Source organism: Nicotiana sylvestris, chromosome 10, assembly GCF_000393655.2.
Source record: "Nicotiana sylvestris chromosome 10, ASM39365v2, whole genome shotgun sequence".
Classification (NCBI taxonomy): Eukaryota; Viridiplantae; Streptophyta; class Magnoliopsida; order Solanales; family Solanaceae; genus Nicotiana; species Nicotiana sylvestris.
The window spans coordinates 53,932,639-53,946,317 of NC_091066.1; the positions used below are offsets into that span (position 1 = coordinate 53,932,639).

At 39.8% G+C, this 13,679-nt stretch overlaps 2 protein-coding genes across 2 annotated transcripts; both read left to right on the forward strand.

The window, feature by feature from the left end:
• The first annotated feature begins 8,558 nt into the window (after window positions 1-8,558).
• LOC138879339 (uncharacterized) lies at window positions 8,559-9,686 on the forward strand. The gene has a single exon (XM_070158949.1). The coding sequence runs from the start codon at window positions 8,559-8,561 to the stop codon at window positions 9,684-9,686; it is 1,128 nt and encodes a 375-aa protein (XP_070015050.1).
• Window positions 9,687-9,785: 99 nt separating this feature from the next.
• Window positions 9,786-12,660, forward strand: LOC104233273 (uncharacterized). Its single transcript, XM_009786644.2, has 4 exons — window positions 9,786-9,924; window positions 10,122-10,868; window positions 11,339-11,413; window positions 11,543-12,660. The coding sequence occupies exons 1-4, from the start codon at window positions 9,786-9,788 to the stop codon at window positions 12,658-12,660; spliced, it is 2,079 nt and encodes a 692-aa protein (XP_009784946.2).
• The last annotated feature ends 1,019 nt before the right edge of the window (window positions 12,661-13,679 follow it).

The following is a 13,679-nucleotide window of genomic DNA, read 5'->3' on the forward strand; positions in this document are numbered from 1 at the left end:
ATGCTGATGCAGGATGGTAGAGTGATTGCTTATGCTTCTCGTCAGTTGAAACCCCATGAGAAGAACTACCTTATTCATGATCTGGAGTTGGCTGCCATTGTTCACGCGTTAAAGATTTGGAGGCACTATCTCTATGGTGTGTCTTGTGAAGTGTTTACTATTCATCGTAGCTTCCAGCACTTGTTTAAGCAGAAGGATCTCAATTTGAGGCAGCGGAGATGGTTGGAGCTGCTAAAGGACTATGATATCACTATCTTGTACCATATGTGGAAGGACAATGTAGTGGTCGATGCCTTGAGTAGGAAGGTGGTGAGTATGGGCAGTTTGGCATATATTCCTATTGGGGAAAGACCTCTTGCAGTTGATGTTTAGGACTTGGCCAATCGGTTTGTGAGGTTGGATATTTCAGAGCCCTGCCGGGTCTTAGCTTGTGTGGTTTCTCAGTCTTCCTTATTCGATCACATCAGAGTGCACTAGTATGATGATTCTCATTTGCTTGTCCTTAGGGATAGAGTTTAACATCACGATGCCAGAGATGTGACTATTGGTGACGATGGGTTATAGGGACAAATATGTGTGCCCAATGTACATGGGCTGCAAGAGTTAATTCTGGAGGAGGCCCATAGCTCGCAGTATTTCATCCATATGGGTGCCACAAAGATGTATCAGTATTTGAGAAAACATTATTGGTGGAGAAGAATGAAGAATGATATCGTGGGATTTGTAGCTCGGTGCCTCAATTGACAGCAGGTGAAATATGAGCATCAGAGACCGGGTGACTTGCTTCGGCGGTTAAATACTCCAGAGTGGAAGTGGGAACGGATCACCATGGATTTTGTAGTTGGACTCCTACGGTCTTTAAAGAAGTTAGATGCTATTTGGGTGATTGTGGATCGGCTGACCAAGTCTGTGTACTTCATTCCTGTGTGTACTACCTATTCATCAGAGTGGTTAGTAAAGATTTATATCTGAGAGATTGTTCGCTTGCATGGTGTCCTAGTTTCCATCATTTAAGATAGAGGTACTCAGTTCACTTTGCAGTTTTGGAGTGGCTGTGCAATGATAGTTAGGTACTCAGGTTGAGTTGAGCACACCTTTTCACCCTCAGAAGGATGGGCAGTCCGAGCATACCATTTAGATATTGGAGGACATGCTGCACGCTTGCGCCATTTATTTTGGGTGTTCATGGATTAGTTTATACCGCTCACAGAGTTTGCATATAACAATAGTTATCAGTCGAGTATTCAGATGGCTCCATATGAGGCTTTGTGTGGGAGACAGTGTAGATCTCCAGCTGGTTGGTTTGAACCGGGCGAGGCTAGGCTTTTCGGTACAGCCTTTGGTACAGGATGCTTTGGACAAAGTGAAAATGATTCAGGGGCGGCTTCGTACAGCGCAGTCAAGACAAAAGAGTTATGCTGACAGGAAGGTTCGTGATGTGTCTTACATGGTTGGAGAGAAGGTTCTATTGAAGGTTTCACCGATGAAGGGTGTTATAATATTTGGGAAGAAGGGTAAATTGAGTTTTCGGTTCATTAGGCCTTTTGAGGTGCTTCGGAGGATTGGGTAGGTGGCTTATGAGTTTGATTTACCACCCAGCTTGTCGAGTGTGCATCCGGTATTTCATGTTTCTATGCTCCAGAAGTATATTGGCGATCCGTTTCATGTTTTGGATTTCAGCATGGTGCAGTTAGATGGTGATTTGACCTATGATGTGGAGATAGTGGCTATTTTTGAGTGGAAAGTCCGAAAGTTGAGATCAAAGGATATAGCTGAAAGTGCAGTAGAAAGGTCAGCCCATGGAGGAGGCTACTTGGGAGACCGAGCAAGAGATGCAGAGTAGATATCCTCTCCTATTTGAGGCTTCAGGTATGTTTCTAAACTCATTTGAGGATGAATGTTTGTTTAACAGGGGGAGGATGTAACAACCCGGCCGATTGTTTCATGATTTATCGCTCTATTTCCCCCATTTCTGCTTATTTATGTGTTGCTCAATTGTATTATGTGGTATCGAGTTAGTTGGTTTGGGTTCAGAGTGGTTTTGTAGAGAAATGAGACACTTAGTCTCTTTTGAGTAAGCTTAAGTTGGAAAAATTAACCGGATGTTGACTTAAGGGTAGAAGGTCTCGGATGTGAATTTTGATTGTTTGGATAGCTTCGTTAGGTGATTTTGGACTTTGGAGCGTGATCGGAATATATTTTGGATGTTTGTGGTAGATTAGGCTTGAATTGGCGAAATTGGAATTTTTGCACTTTTCGGTCGGCAGTGGAAATTTTGATATCGGGGTTGGAATGGAATTTCGAAATTTGGAGAAAGTCCGTTGTGTCATTTGTGACGTGTGGGCAAAATTTCAAGTCATTCCGGTGAGGTTTGATAGGTTTTTGTATCATTTACGGAATTCGGAAGTTTAGAAATCCTTAGGCTTGAATCCGAGGGTGATTTGACGTTTTGATGTTGTTTTGAGTGTTCCGAAGGTTGGAGCAAGTTTGAATGATGTTATGGGATGTGTTGGCTTGTTTGGTTAAGGTCCCGAGTGCCTCAGATGAGTTTTGGGTGGTTAACGGATCATTTTGGACTTTGGAAAGATAGCAAATTTTCTGGTATTTTTGTTGCAGAGATTTATTCTTCGCATTCGCGAAAGGGAGCTCGCGTTCGCGAAGGTATGGCCGGTGGAAGCATCGCGAATGCGAGGAGTTGAACGTGTTCGCGAAGAGGAAAGATGGATCAGCTGCACCCCAAGGATTTCTTCTACACGTTCGCGTAGAGGACAACGCGTTCGGGAAGGGTCTGGCAGGTGAAGCTACCCATTTACGAGAGTGTAGTTGCGTTCGCAAAAGAGGAAAATGAAGAATGCAAATAGTTGGGTAGAAAGTATATAAAGCCAACATCGCGATTTTCAACTCATATTTCACCATTTTTGAACAGCATTGATGATTTTTGAGAGGATTTGAAGAGGGATTCATGGGGTAACGCTTGGAGGTAAGATTTGTGAACTCAATACTCGATTCTATGGTGATTTCTAACTAATTAGACATGAAATTTGTGGGATTTAAGGGTTAAATTTGAGGCCTAATTTGGATGTTCTTGGTATATATAGACTCGTGGGAGGATGAGGATTCTTGTGATGTGATTTTTATCGAATTTCAAGACATGGTCCTGGGGGTCGGGTTTGGTCAATTTAGGGATTTTTGAGTAAATTTGATAATTTTCCTATGGGTTTCATTCCTTCAGCGTATTTTGATTGAAGTAAGTAACGCTTCCAAATTTGGTACTGAGGGTTCGAAACCCTAAACTATGTGTTCTATGATTACTATTGAGGTGACGCAAATGCCATGGCACCATGAGAATTGCGAGTGGGCGTGCACCGTGAGAATTGCGGCCCGGATAATTCCATGGCATCACTTAGTGACTCTTTCTTGCTGATATCTATGTTGTGATTATATGATTAAGTTAATGAGCTGTAAATTATGCTAATTATCATGTTAAGTCTTCACGCCGATACTGTTAAGACCCGAGAGGTCATTTCTTGCTGTCATATCACTTGCTTCATTGATATTCTGTACTCAGTCCTGTTAATGAATTTTTATGGCCATATACAGTACCGAGTGGGTGAGAACATGTGAGAGGAGGCACACAGAATATTGATCATGCTATCTTTGCATTGGTACATGGAGATTTCCTGAGCTTTATACTCCGTACTGTTCAGAATGTGTTTATTTACTGTTGATACTTGAACTGTAAGCATGTCTACTTTTCTGTACAGTTTAGTTGTATTACCTATTGAGGTTTGGTCTGTCATTACCTGTCAGTCCATAGTTTGGACTTTTTACATACTGAGTTGGGGTACTCATGTTACCCCCTACACCTTGTGCTCATATCCAGGTATCTCGGGCTACAGTAGCGGCTGCTGATCATTTTAGTTGTGAATTTTCCTTGGAGATAGCGAGGTAGATGCTTGGTGATCGCAGTCCCGCTATCACGACCCTAAAGTCGACCTGGTCGTGATGGCACCTATCGTGAAACTAGGCCAGCCGACACAATTCCCAAATCAACCATTTTTCTATAAAAGTCATTTTAAGCCATTTAATTTAACAAGAAGTCCTATATTAAAGGTCAAAATAACTAGTGCGAAACATAACACAAGCACGGCATCGGGGTGTCACAAGTCACGAGCAACTACTAAGGTCTGAATACAATGAAGAATTTGATAATATACTATAACAGGTTAAGGAAAATAAGAGGGAGAGAGAGAGAGCATGGCTGCGAACTCCGATGACTCTACCACTAAGCAATCAACACCCGCTACTGGGTTCAGAAATACCTGCATCTACACATAAGGTGCAGGGAGTAATGTGAGTACGCCAACCTAGAATGTAATAAAAGTAAATGACAGATGAGCAGTAAGAAAACACGCAAACCACATCATAACGCAACAGCAAATATAATACATTTCCAAAAAGTGCAGAAGTCATTTATTTCGTAAATCAAACTCAGTTTTAGTAAAAATCCTTTCCTTTTAAAACATCTTCCAATAGTTTCAAACGGGTGATAAAATAGTGAGTAAAAATGATATAAATGTATACATCCCCTCGGGCAAAACATGTATCATAAACCGCCCCTCGAGCAAAATATAAAGAGAACCATCCCCTCGGGCTACCTCACAATCACTCGTAATCAGCCTCTCGAGCATAACAGGAATCAAGAATAGCCCCTCGGGAAAAAAACATGGATCAAGAACAGCCCCTCAGGCAATAACATGAAACAAAAACAGCCCCTCGGGCTACATCACATCACTCAAACTAGGTACCCGCGCTTACTGGGGGTGTTCAGACTCTGGAGAGGCTCCTATAGAATAAGCCATCTCATGGCCTAATAAGTCAGGCCCTCGGCCTCATAACAACAAGCCACCTCGTGGCATAAATTAATCAGGCACTCGGCCTCACTCAGAGAGAAACCTCTCAAGCCACTCGGCAATAGTAAAACATGATGCTCAGCCCAAAATATCATTTAAAGTATAAAAACGAAGTAAATACGGCTGAGTTATGCAAACAGTGAAATACAACATGACCGAGTACAAATATTAAGTCAAAACAGTGAGGAATAGTAGTAAAAAGCCCCGTAAGGTTTCAGAACAATTGGCACGAGGCCCAAATATGGAAATAAGCCCAAAATATAGTAATACTTTCCAAAAACACGATGATATCAAATAGTTTCAATGGAATATGTGACTTAACAGTCGTACGGGATGGACCAAGTCACAATCCCCAATAGTGCACGACCCCACGCTCGTCATCTAGCATGTGCGTCACTTCAAAGTAGCACAGCAATATAAGATCTGGAGTTTCATACCCTTAGGACAACATTTATAATCATTACTTACCTCAATCCGGTCCAAACTCTAGCCCGTGATATCCTTGCCTCTCGAATTGTCCTCCAAATGCTCCGAATCTAACCAAAAGCAGATTCATACCATTAATATGCGCTAAATGATCAAAGTCCAAGCGAAAATAATCAAATTACATCAAAAATCCCGAAATTGGCCAAACTGATCCCAGCCCACGTCTCAGATTTCGATAAAAATCACATCACTAGAATCCTTATCCTCCCACGAGTCTGTACATGCGAAGAACATCAAAATTGAACCTCAAATGGCCTCTCAAATCCCAAATTTTCACTCTCCAATTTCAAGCCGTAATTCCCCAAATTTTAGGCTTTAAATCCCACCAATTTCATGTCTAATTAGTTAGAAATCACCATAGAATCGAGTATTAAGTTCCAAACATGGAATAGTAATTTTGTCATCATTTTCCGGTCATAACTCCGGCGGCCGGTGGTGGAATTAACCAAACTTGGTGTAAAAAGATACATATTTTCTTTACGAATAACATCCAATTGGTTTCAATGTCAGATCTATAGCCAATTTTTATAGATCTTAATTTCTTTTCTGCAAGTTACTGTAGCAGACAGTTCTTTTTTGCTACTGTCAGTTCTTTGGCAATAATATTCAGCGCTATTAACTTATTGTATTGTCGATGTGATCTCTATATGGATTGTGGGTGAAATACATATTTGTAGGACTGTGGAAGATTTGTGTCGTTCACTTGCATTTGAGCGACCTTCAGAAATACAGCATTGAGAGCAGCTTCTTCTTGGTCGTTCATGGCCAAGCTGGCCGGCGACCAGCTAGCAACAATGGCTGGTCAGCCACCCCAAGCAACCTCCACCATCCCCAACAACATTACATCAATACCCAAGCCCCTAGATTTTTCGAATATCCTGAAACCAGCTGTGATCAATGCAGCAGGGCAAGGATCAGCGACAAAATAGTCTACTATTGATCCTATACCACAGCGTCAAGTAGTCATATTACAAGGACAACCAATGGTTTCTTTTACTGAAGCAGAAATTGATCGAATGAACATGATCGAAGGCTTACAGCATGCAGTAGTTTGTAAATTCTCATATGGGTGGCCAAAATTTGCTGAATTAAGACGAATTGTGCCGCAACAATGTGGAATTAAAGGAGACTGTAAGATAGGCTACCTTTGTGACAAACATGTGTTAATACGATTGTCGTTATGGCAAGACTTTGTTGAATTTTCGTCGAAGGGTGTGTATTATGTTAAAGACAAATATGGGCAGGAATACCAACTGAGAACCTTGATATATGATGCTAAATTCAAAGCAGGAGAGGAAACACCTAAGGTAATGGCGTGGATTTCGTTTCCAAATTTGTTACCAACATACTTTGTTAAAGAATTCCTTTTTTCTTTGGCTTTTGCTGTGGGAAAGCCACTTCACCTGGATTTGGCCATGATTAATAAGACAAGGCCAAGTTGTGCCAAAGTTAAGGTTTTACTTAATCTCCTTGATAATCTTCCTACGAAGGTGCGAATGGACATCCTCAATGAAATGTCAGGAACTGTTAGAACTGAATGGGTTACTATTAGGTATGAGTACCTACCAAAGTATTGCAAAGAATGCAAGATACAAGGACATGACATGTTTGAATGTTGGAGAATTCACCTGGAATTAATGGAAAGCAAAAAAGACAAACAAAAGTATGCTAAAGAAGCTGTGGTTCAAAGTCAAAATGAAAATGAAATACACAAAGCCCCGATGATGATTCTTACTAGTGGAAAAGTTGTAGGTAATGTCAAGCATCAATGGAAGGAAGTTAGAAATAACAGAGGACAGAACAAGGGTAAACAAAGTGAGAATAATGAAGCAAACGACACTATTGGGAAGGAAATTGTTCCGGTCAATAATGAAGCAACACAATAGGTACAAAAACAAACAAATTTTCTCTGTTGGAGGTTGAAGAAGGTGCAGTTAACGAATTCAATCAATTAGATGTAGTGGAGCAGACACCTTGTCAAAACGATCTTGTACCTAAGGATAATGCTTCAACTAGAAATTTGAACCCAGATGCTCATGATGTTAATCCAAACAATAATGAGACTGTGGCTTCAATCGCTGTTAACAGTTGTAATGCTACTGGAGGTGGAAAAGGAATGAATCATACAGCCCAGTCATTTAATCTTGCAGCATTTAGAACAAAAGATGTTAGAAATGGGGAATTGACACCCGCTGGGGTACAGAAAAATTATCCTAATAGTGTGGTAGGTGTAAACACCTCTTGTCAAGAGATCCCAACAAAAGACACAAGGGTAGATGTAGAGTTGGCCCAAAATGCAGATAAAGTAAATACAACTGATGCAATAACAAGGCAGGAAGAGGAGATAACCAGTGACAATGACCAAATGGAAGATACTGATTTTGAACTTTTTAAAAGCATTGATAAAATAAAGTGGAATGGAAATAAATTGTAGTCAAACCAACCTGAGAAAGATGCAGCAGAGGGAGAAATTCCAGATGGAATGGCAAGCGACAAGGAAACAGGAGGGGAAACAAACAACGAAGAGGATCAAAGTGTAAACGCAAAAAACAAAGAGTCACAAAATGCTGAAATCCACTTTTCTCCAAATGCAGAATTAATCCATGATAAAGCAGGATTGTGTAATGATGAGGACCCTGGTGGAACAATAGCAGGTATCAACAAGTCTGAGAAGAATAAATCAAAACAAAAGAGTGCAGAAGATAGTACTGCTAAAACAAAAAACATTGCTAAGGATCCAGGTAAGCAAGAAACAACTATGAAGGTTGTTGTGCTGAATGTAGAAAAGGATACTGTTACATTGAACTCTGGCTAGCTATAACATGTAAATAGCTCTGCAAATAAAAAGCTGAAAAATGTGAAGAGAAGTACAGATATAATTTGTTCTGAAAATACAAAGAAAATTGACTTACCAATTGATCAAACAAATAGGGATTTGGATGAGGAGTCAACAACACAAAACTTCCTCAATGTGGCTAAGCAGGGTGATTTATCACCTAGGCACATTGAGCGGGTGAAATCTGCAGCTAAAGTAAAGAAAAAACAAGCAAAAGAAACCTTCACAGTCCCAGCAGGAGGTATACAAAGTAGAAGAACACTTTCTAAATCCAAAAATCAATGATGAAGGCAATTATATAGAATGTGAGGTCTGTTAATACAATGCAGACATTTGAAAGATTGATCACAATGCATAGACAACATCATTTTGAATTTATAAGGATTCTTGAACCTATGCAACAGTCTAACAAGATGGAAAACTACAAAAGATGGATAGGCTTGGCCCAAGCAGTAGTGAATGTCTCAAACAAAATTTGGGCTTTCATTGATGAAGCTTTTAATGTGGATATTTTGTATAACACGACACAACAGATTACACTGAGATTATTCCATATAGAAACACATGTCGAGCTTACTCTCACATTGGTATATGCAAAATGTGATGTTATTGAAATAATAGAATTGTGGGATTCACTCTATGCAATGGCTTCTGACATGACAGTACCATGGCTTGAGGGAGGTGATTTTAATGTAATTTGGGATGAGGAGGAGAAATTTTGTGGATTACTTGTATCATTAAATGAGGTTGATGATTTTAGGCACTGCATCAATACATGCAATTTGACTGATTTGGGCTTCAAAGGGAGCATTTACACATGGCGGAATGGTAGATCGGAGGAAGACTGTTTTTTCAAGCGGCTGGATAGATGTCTTGGTAACATAGAATTTCAACAGACTTTCCCAGGGGTGGAGGTGTCACATTTGTCTAAAATTGGATCTGACCATTCTCCTATGCTATTAAAATGTGATACTGAGTCTCTCACTATCAAGAAATCATTCAGATTTCTTAACTTCTGGGTACAACATGCATCATTTAAAGATTTGGTAAAGGAAAATTGGAAGGCTGACTTTGCTGCTAATCCTTTTGTGACCTTTAATCATAAATTAAAGAAGCTTAAAAAAGCCTTGTCTACTTGTAGTAGAGCTACGTATGGAGACATTTTTCAGAAAATTGCTAGCCTAGAAAAAGTGGTCCTAGTTCATGAAAGACAATTTGAGCTTTCTCCTACTCAAATGAACAGACAAAGGTTGCATAAGGTTCAAGCTGAAATGATAAAATACTTGGAATTTGAAGAACAATTTTGGAGACAAAAGGCCGGAATGGCTTGGTTCAAGGATGGTGATCGAAACACAAGATTTTTTCATGCGCAAGTTAATGGAAGAAGGAAAAGATTAAAACTCACCAGAATTCAAGACAGCCTTGGAAATTGGGTGGAAGAGGAAGATTAGATTGCAGCAGAAGCAGTAAAATTCTACCAGGAGCAATTCAGGGAAGATACAATTCCAACAACTTTTCACATAATTGATCATATCCCATCCATGGTAACTATGGAACAAAATGAGAAGTTAAACAACAACCCCACTCGAGAGGAAATCAAGCATGTAGTTTTTGGGTTGAATGGAGATTCAGCAGGAGGGCCAGATGGTTTTACTGGACTTTTCTACCAATCTTGCTGGGAGATTATAGGTGAAGACATTGTGCAGATGGTATTATCCTTCTTCTGTGGACAACAACTTCCCAAAAGTGCAACCCACACAAATTTAGTCCTGTTACCAAAAAAGAAGTCATTACCTTTTCAGACTTACGCCCGATAAGTCTTAGCAATTTTGTCAACAAAATCTTTTCAAGAGTAGTTCATGACAGAATGGTGGGTATATTACCAGGCTTAATATTAGAGGAGCAAGTAGGGTTTGTGAAGGATAGAAGCATAATGGAAAATGTTTTGTTAACTCAGGAGATAGTCACAGATATGAGGCTCAGAACTAGAGCTGGTCCTAATGTTGTGATCAAACTCGATATGACGAAAGCATATGATAGGTTTTCATGGTTATTTCTTACTAAAGTGCTGAGGAAAGTGGGATTCTCTGAAAGGTTTATTGGGTTGGTATTTGATTTGATTGGAAATAATTGGTATTCAGTTCTAATAAATGGACAGCCACATGGTTTTTTCAAATCATTGGGGGGAGTAAAGCAAGGGGATCTATTGTCTCCGACACGTTTTATTCTGGCTGCTGAAGCTTTGTCAAGGGGATTGAATTCGCTGCATACAAACCTCTACTTTTATGGCTTTGGAATGCCTAAATGGAGCCCAAAAATCAATCATCTTGCATACGCAGATGACACCATAATCTTCAGTTCTTCTGATGCAACTTCTCTTCGACTTATCATGGAGATCCTACAAGTATATGAAAATGCATCGGGACAGCGGTTTAATAAAGGTAAATCTGCTGTATATATTCATCACTTGGTAGATCAAGAAGTAGTAAGGAAAGTGGAGAGGACTACTGGAATTGGTAGGCAGGACTTCCCTTTCACCTATCTGGGATGCCCAATTTTCTATGCTAGGAGGAAGATGGAACACTATCAAGGATTGCTGACCAAAGTCCTTGACAAATTGCAAACCTGGAAAGGTAAACTTCTATCCATTTGGGTAGAGCAGTCTTAATAACTAATGTCTTACAGAGCATGCCCATTCATTTGTTATCCACTATCAATCCTCCTAACTATGTTATTAACAAGCTCCATAAGATGTTTGCACAATTCTTTTGGAGTAGTTCTGTGGGTGGTACTAGTAGGCACTGGGCTTCTTGGACCAATATGTGTATGCCATATAAAGAAGGAGGCATTGGATTTAGATCTCTACATGACGTAGCTAAGGCACTTTTTTGCAAGCTTTGGTGGTTTTTCAGGACTAAACCAAGCCTTTGGAGTTCCTTTATGAGCCAGAAAAATTGTAAAAAAATGAATTCTGTGATAGTGCCCTGGAAGGGAGGTTCTCATGTCTGGAGAAAAATGATTGAATGCAGAGAATTAATTGAACATCAAATTTTCTGGCAACCTAGAATGGGCTCATCATTATTCTGGTATGACAATTGGACAGGGCTGGGTGCTTTATACTTTCTTGTTCCTGCAGATTTTGCGATTGATGATAACATACACAATGTTAGTGATGTGGGTGAGCATGGTCGATAGAATGTGGAAAGGATATTGGAGGTCTTACCAGAGGAGTTTGTAACACATATAATTGAAAGAGTTAAGCCTCCAGTTATATCAAATGATTTAGATGTTCCTTTTTGGATGCTAGAAACAAAGGGTAATTTCACTGTAAAGTCAGCATGGGATTATTTAAGGAGGAGGGAGGATCCTAGAAGAGCATATTGTTTGATTTGGATTAAAGGTATGCCTTTTAAAATTGCTTTCTTTATGTGGAAAATATGGAGAGCAAAGCTGCCTCTTGATGACTTCATGCGCAAATTAGGCTATTCAATGGCATCTAAGTGTTGGTTTTGTGCAGAACCAAATGAAGAAACACTAACACACCTATTCTATACAGCAAACGCAGTAAGGACAGTGTGGAAATATTTCCTAAACATGGCAGGAATAGCAACGGAGGGTCTGAGTTTGCATCAGGCAATAACAAAGTGCTGGACAGCAGCTGTATTGCCAAGAATTAAACCAATACTACAAGCCCTACCTTCGTGTATCTGTTGGGAATTATGGAAAAGGAGAAATATCTTAAAACATGGTGAAGTTGTATCTGTTAGTCGGGTTATTTATCAGGTGTCCAACACATTACAATCACTCATAAAACTGAGAAAACTAGGACTGCATGTTCCTCATAAATGGCAGGACATGTTATTGGTGCTCGAGAATTATACTCCTAAGCTGAAATTTGAGAAAGTGCCTTGGGAGTTTCCATTGGAAGGATGGATTAAAGCTAATACTGATGGTGCATCTAGAGGCAATCCGGGAAGAAGCTCGATTGGGGTGTGCTTGAGAGATGAATATGGTGATGTTCAGTATACTGTAGGTTGGGAAATTAATGAGGGCTCAAACAATGAAGTGGAAGCTGAAGCAATGGTGGAGCCATTGAGAATAAGCAGGTCATTGAATTACTCTAACATATGGCTACAAACTGACTCGTTGTTAATGAAAAATATAATAGATGGCATATGGAAACCTCCATGGAACATTGTGGAACAAGTGGAGGAAATAAGGAGATTGAAGGAGAGATGCAACCTAAGAATATCACATATTTTCAGAGAAGGGAACAAGCTGTCAGATCACCTAGCAAACTATGCATTGGATTTTGGTCCTATTGAAGCGTATCCTTTTAGAGATCTGGACAATCAAAGCAGGAAGATAGTAAATGAAGATAAATCACAATGCCCGTATATCAGAGTGAAGGTTTCAAGGAGCTAAAGGATGCAACAAAGGGGATCAGTGCTATTACCAAAATCAGATCACAAAATATACTAGTACTGACAGACAGAGAAGGAGTTCTAGTGTTTCTTGAATCCAATCTCTCTCTTATGCTAGCAGTACTTCCGAAAAGGATAGGATTAGTTCTCAAACTGGAAAGAGGTATATGATAATGTCTTACCTTACTGAAGAACTACAGATGGTAGTATCAATGCTATGCATTCAATCAACTAGAAGGACACTAAAAGGTAACACTGGCATATCAAAGAGAAAAATCAAGTTATAGGAAGCCAAAGATTTTGGAGAATTAACTCAACTTAACGTGCAACAAAACATAAAAAGTTATGAAGTGGTAATACTGATCGATGCTCAACTGCACATGGATGTCGACACAGATTTTGATACTGTGTATGCACTTTTGACAAGTTCAAGAATAAAGCTTGGGAACATAATTCTTAAAAGATGGGCTGGTCATCACACCAACTTGAAATATGGGACAGTGTGCTTCTTAAGTATGCAAGGCTGGTTCACATGGGGGAGAACACACGAATCAATGGATGAAAGAAAAAGCTTTTTGGCTCTAAAAATGGGCTGAATAATTTCTATTTTCATGAGGCCCGAGGACAAAGCATGTTTCAATTGGAGATGGAGAGATTTAGAAACGAATACTGGGAATCTCTATGGAATGGCTCAGTCTCATATGCAGCTTCACACAGCCATCACGTGATATCCAAGACAACTGGACAAAAGATAGTCAAATGTCTGATAAAGTTCAGTTGGCCAGAGGAAATTTTGCGTTACTTTTGGTTAAAAGCTTTGGATTGCTCTAACGCACGCCTTCTTCGTAGGGAAACTAACAACATTGGACCACTTTGGGAGGAGGAAATAATGCCTCTAAACAAACAAGCGTGCATGTCATTAACAGGGGGCATGGCACACAGTGATATATGGACCATTGGGATTTTAGATGAGAGCACTGGAGAGATTTATTTTGTCAAAAAAATGGGGCAAAATTTGAG

Bases quoted from the DNA above. Each gene is read 5' to 3' on its own strand.
- LOC138879339 (XM_070158949.1), top strand. From the start codon at position 8,559: ATGCAGACATTTGAAAGATTGATCACAATGCATAGACAACATCATTTT.
- LOC104233273 (XM_009786644.2), top strand. From the start codon at position 9,786: ATGGAACAAAATGAGAAGTTAAACAACAACCCCACTCGAGAGGAAATC. The intron at 9,925-10,121 runs GTGAAGACATTG...GTATATTACCAG, and splicing joins ATCTTGCTGGGAGATTATAG to GCTTAATATTAGAGGAGCAA. The intron at 11,414-11,542 runs GTGAGCATGGTC...TTTGGATGCTAG, and splicing joins ACACAATGTTAGTGATGTGG to AAACAAAGGGTAATTTCACT.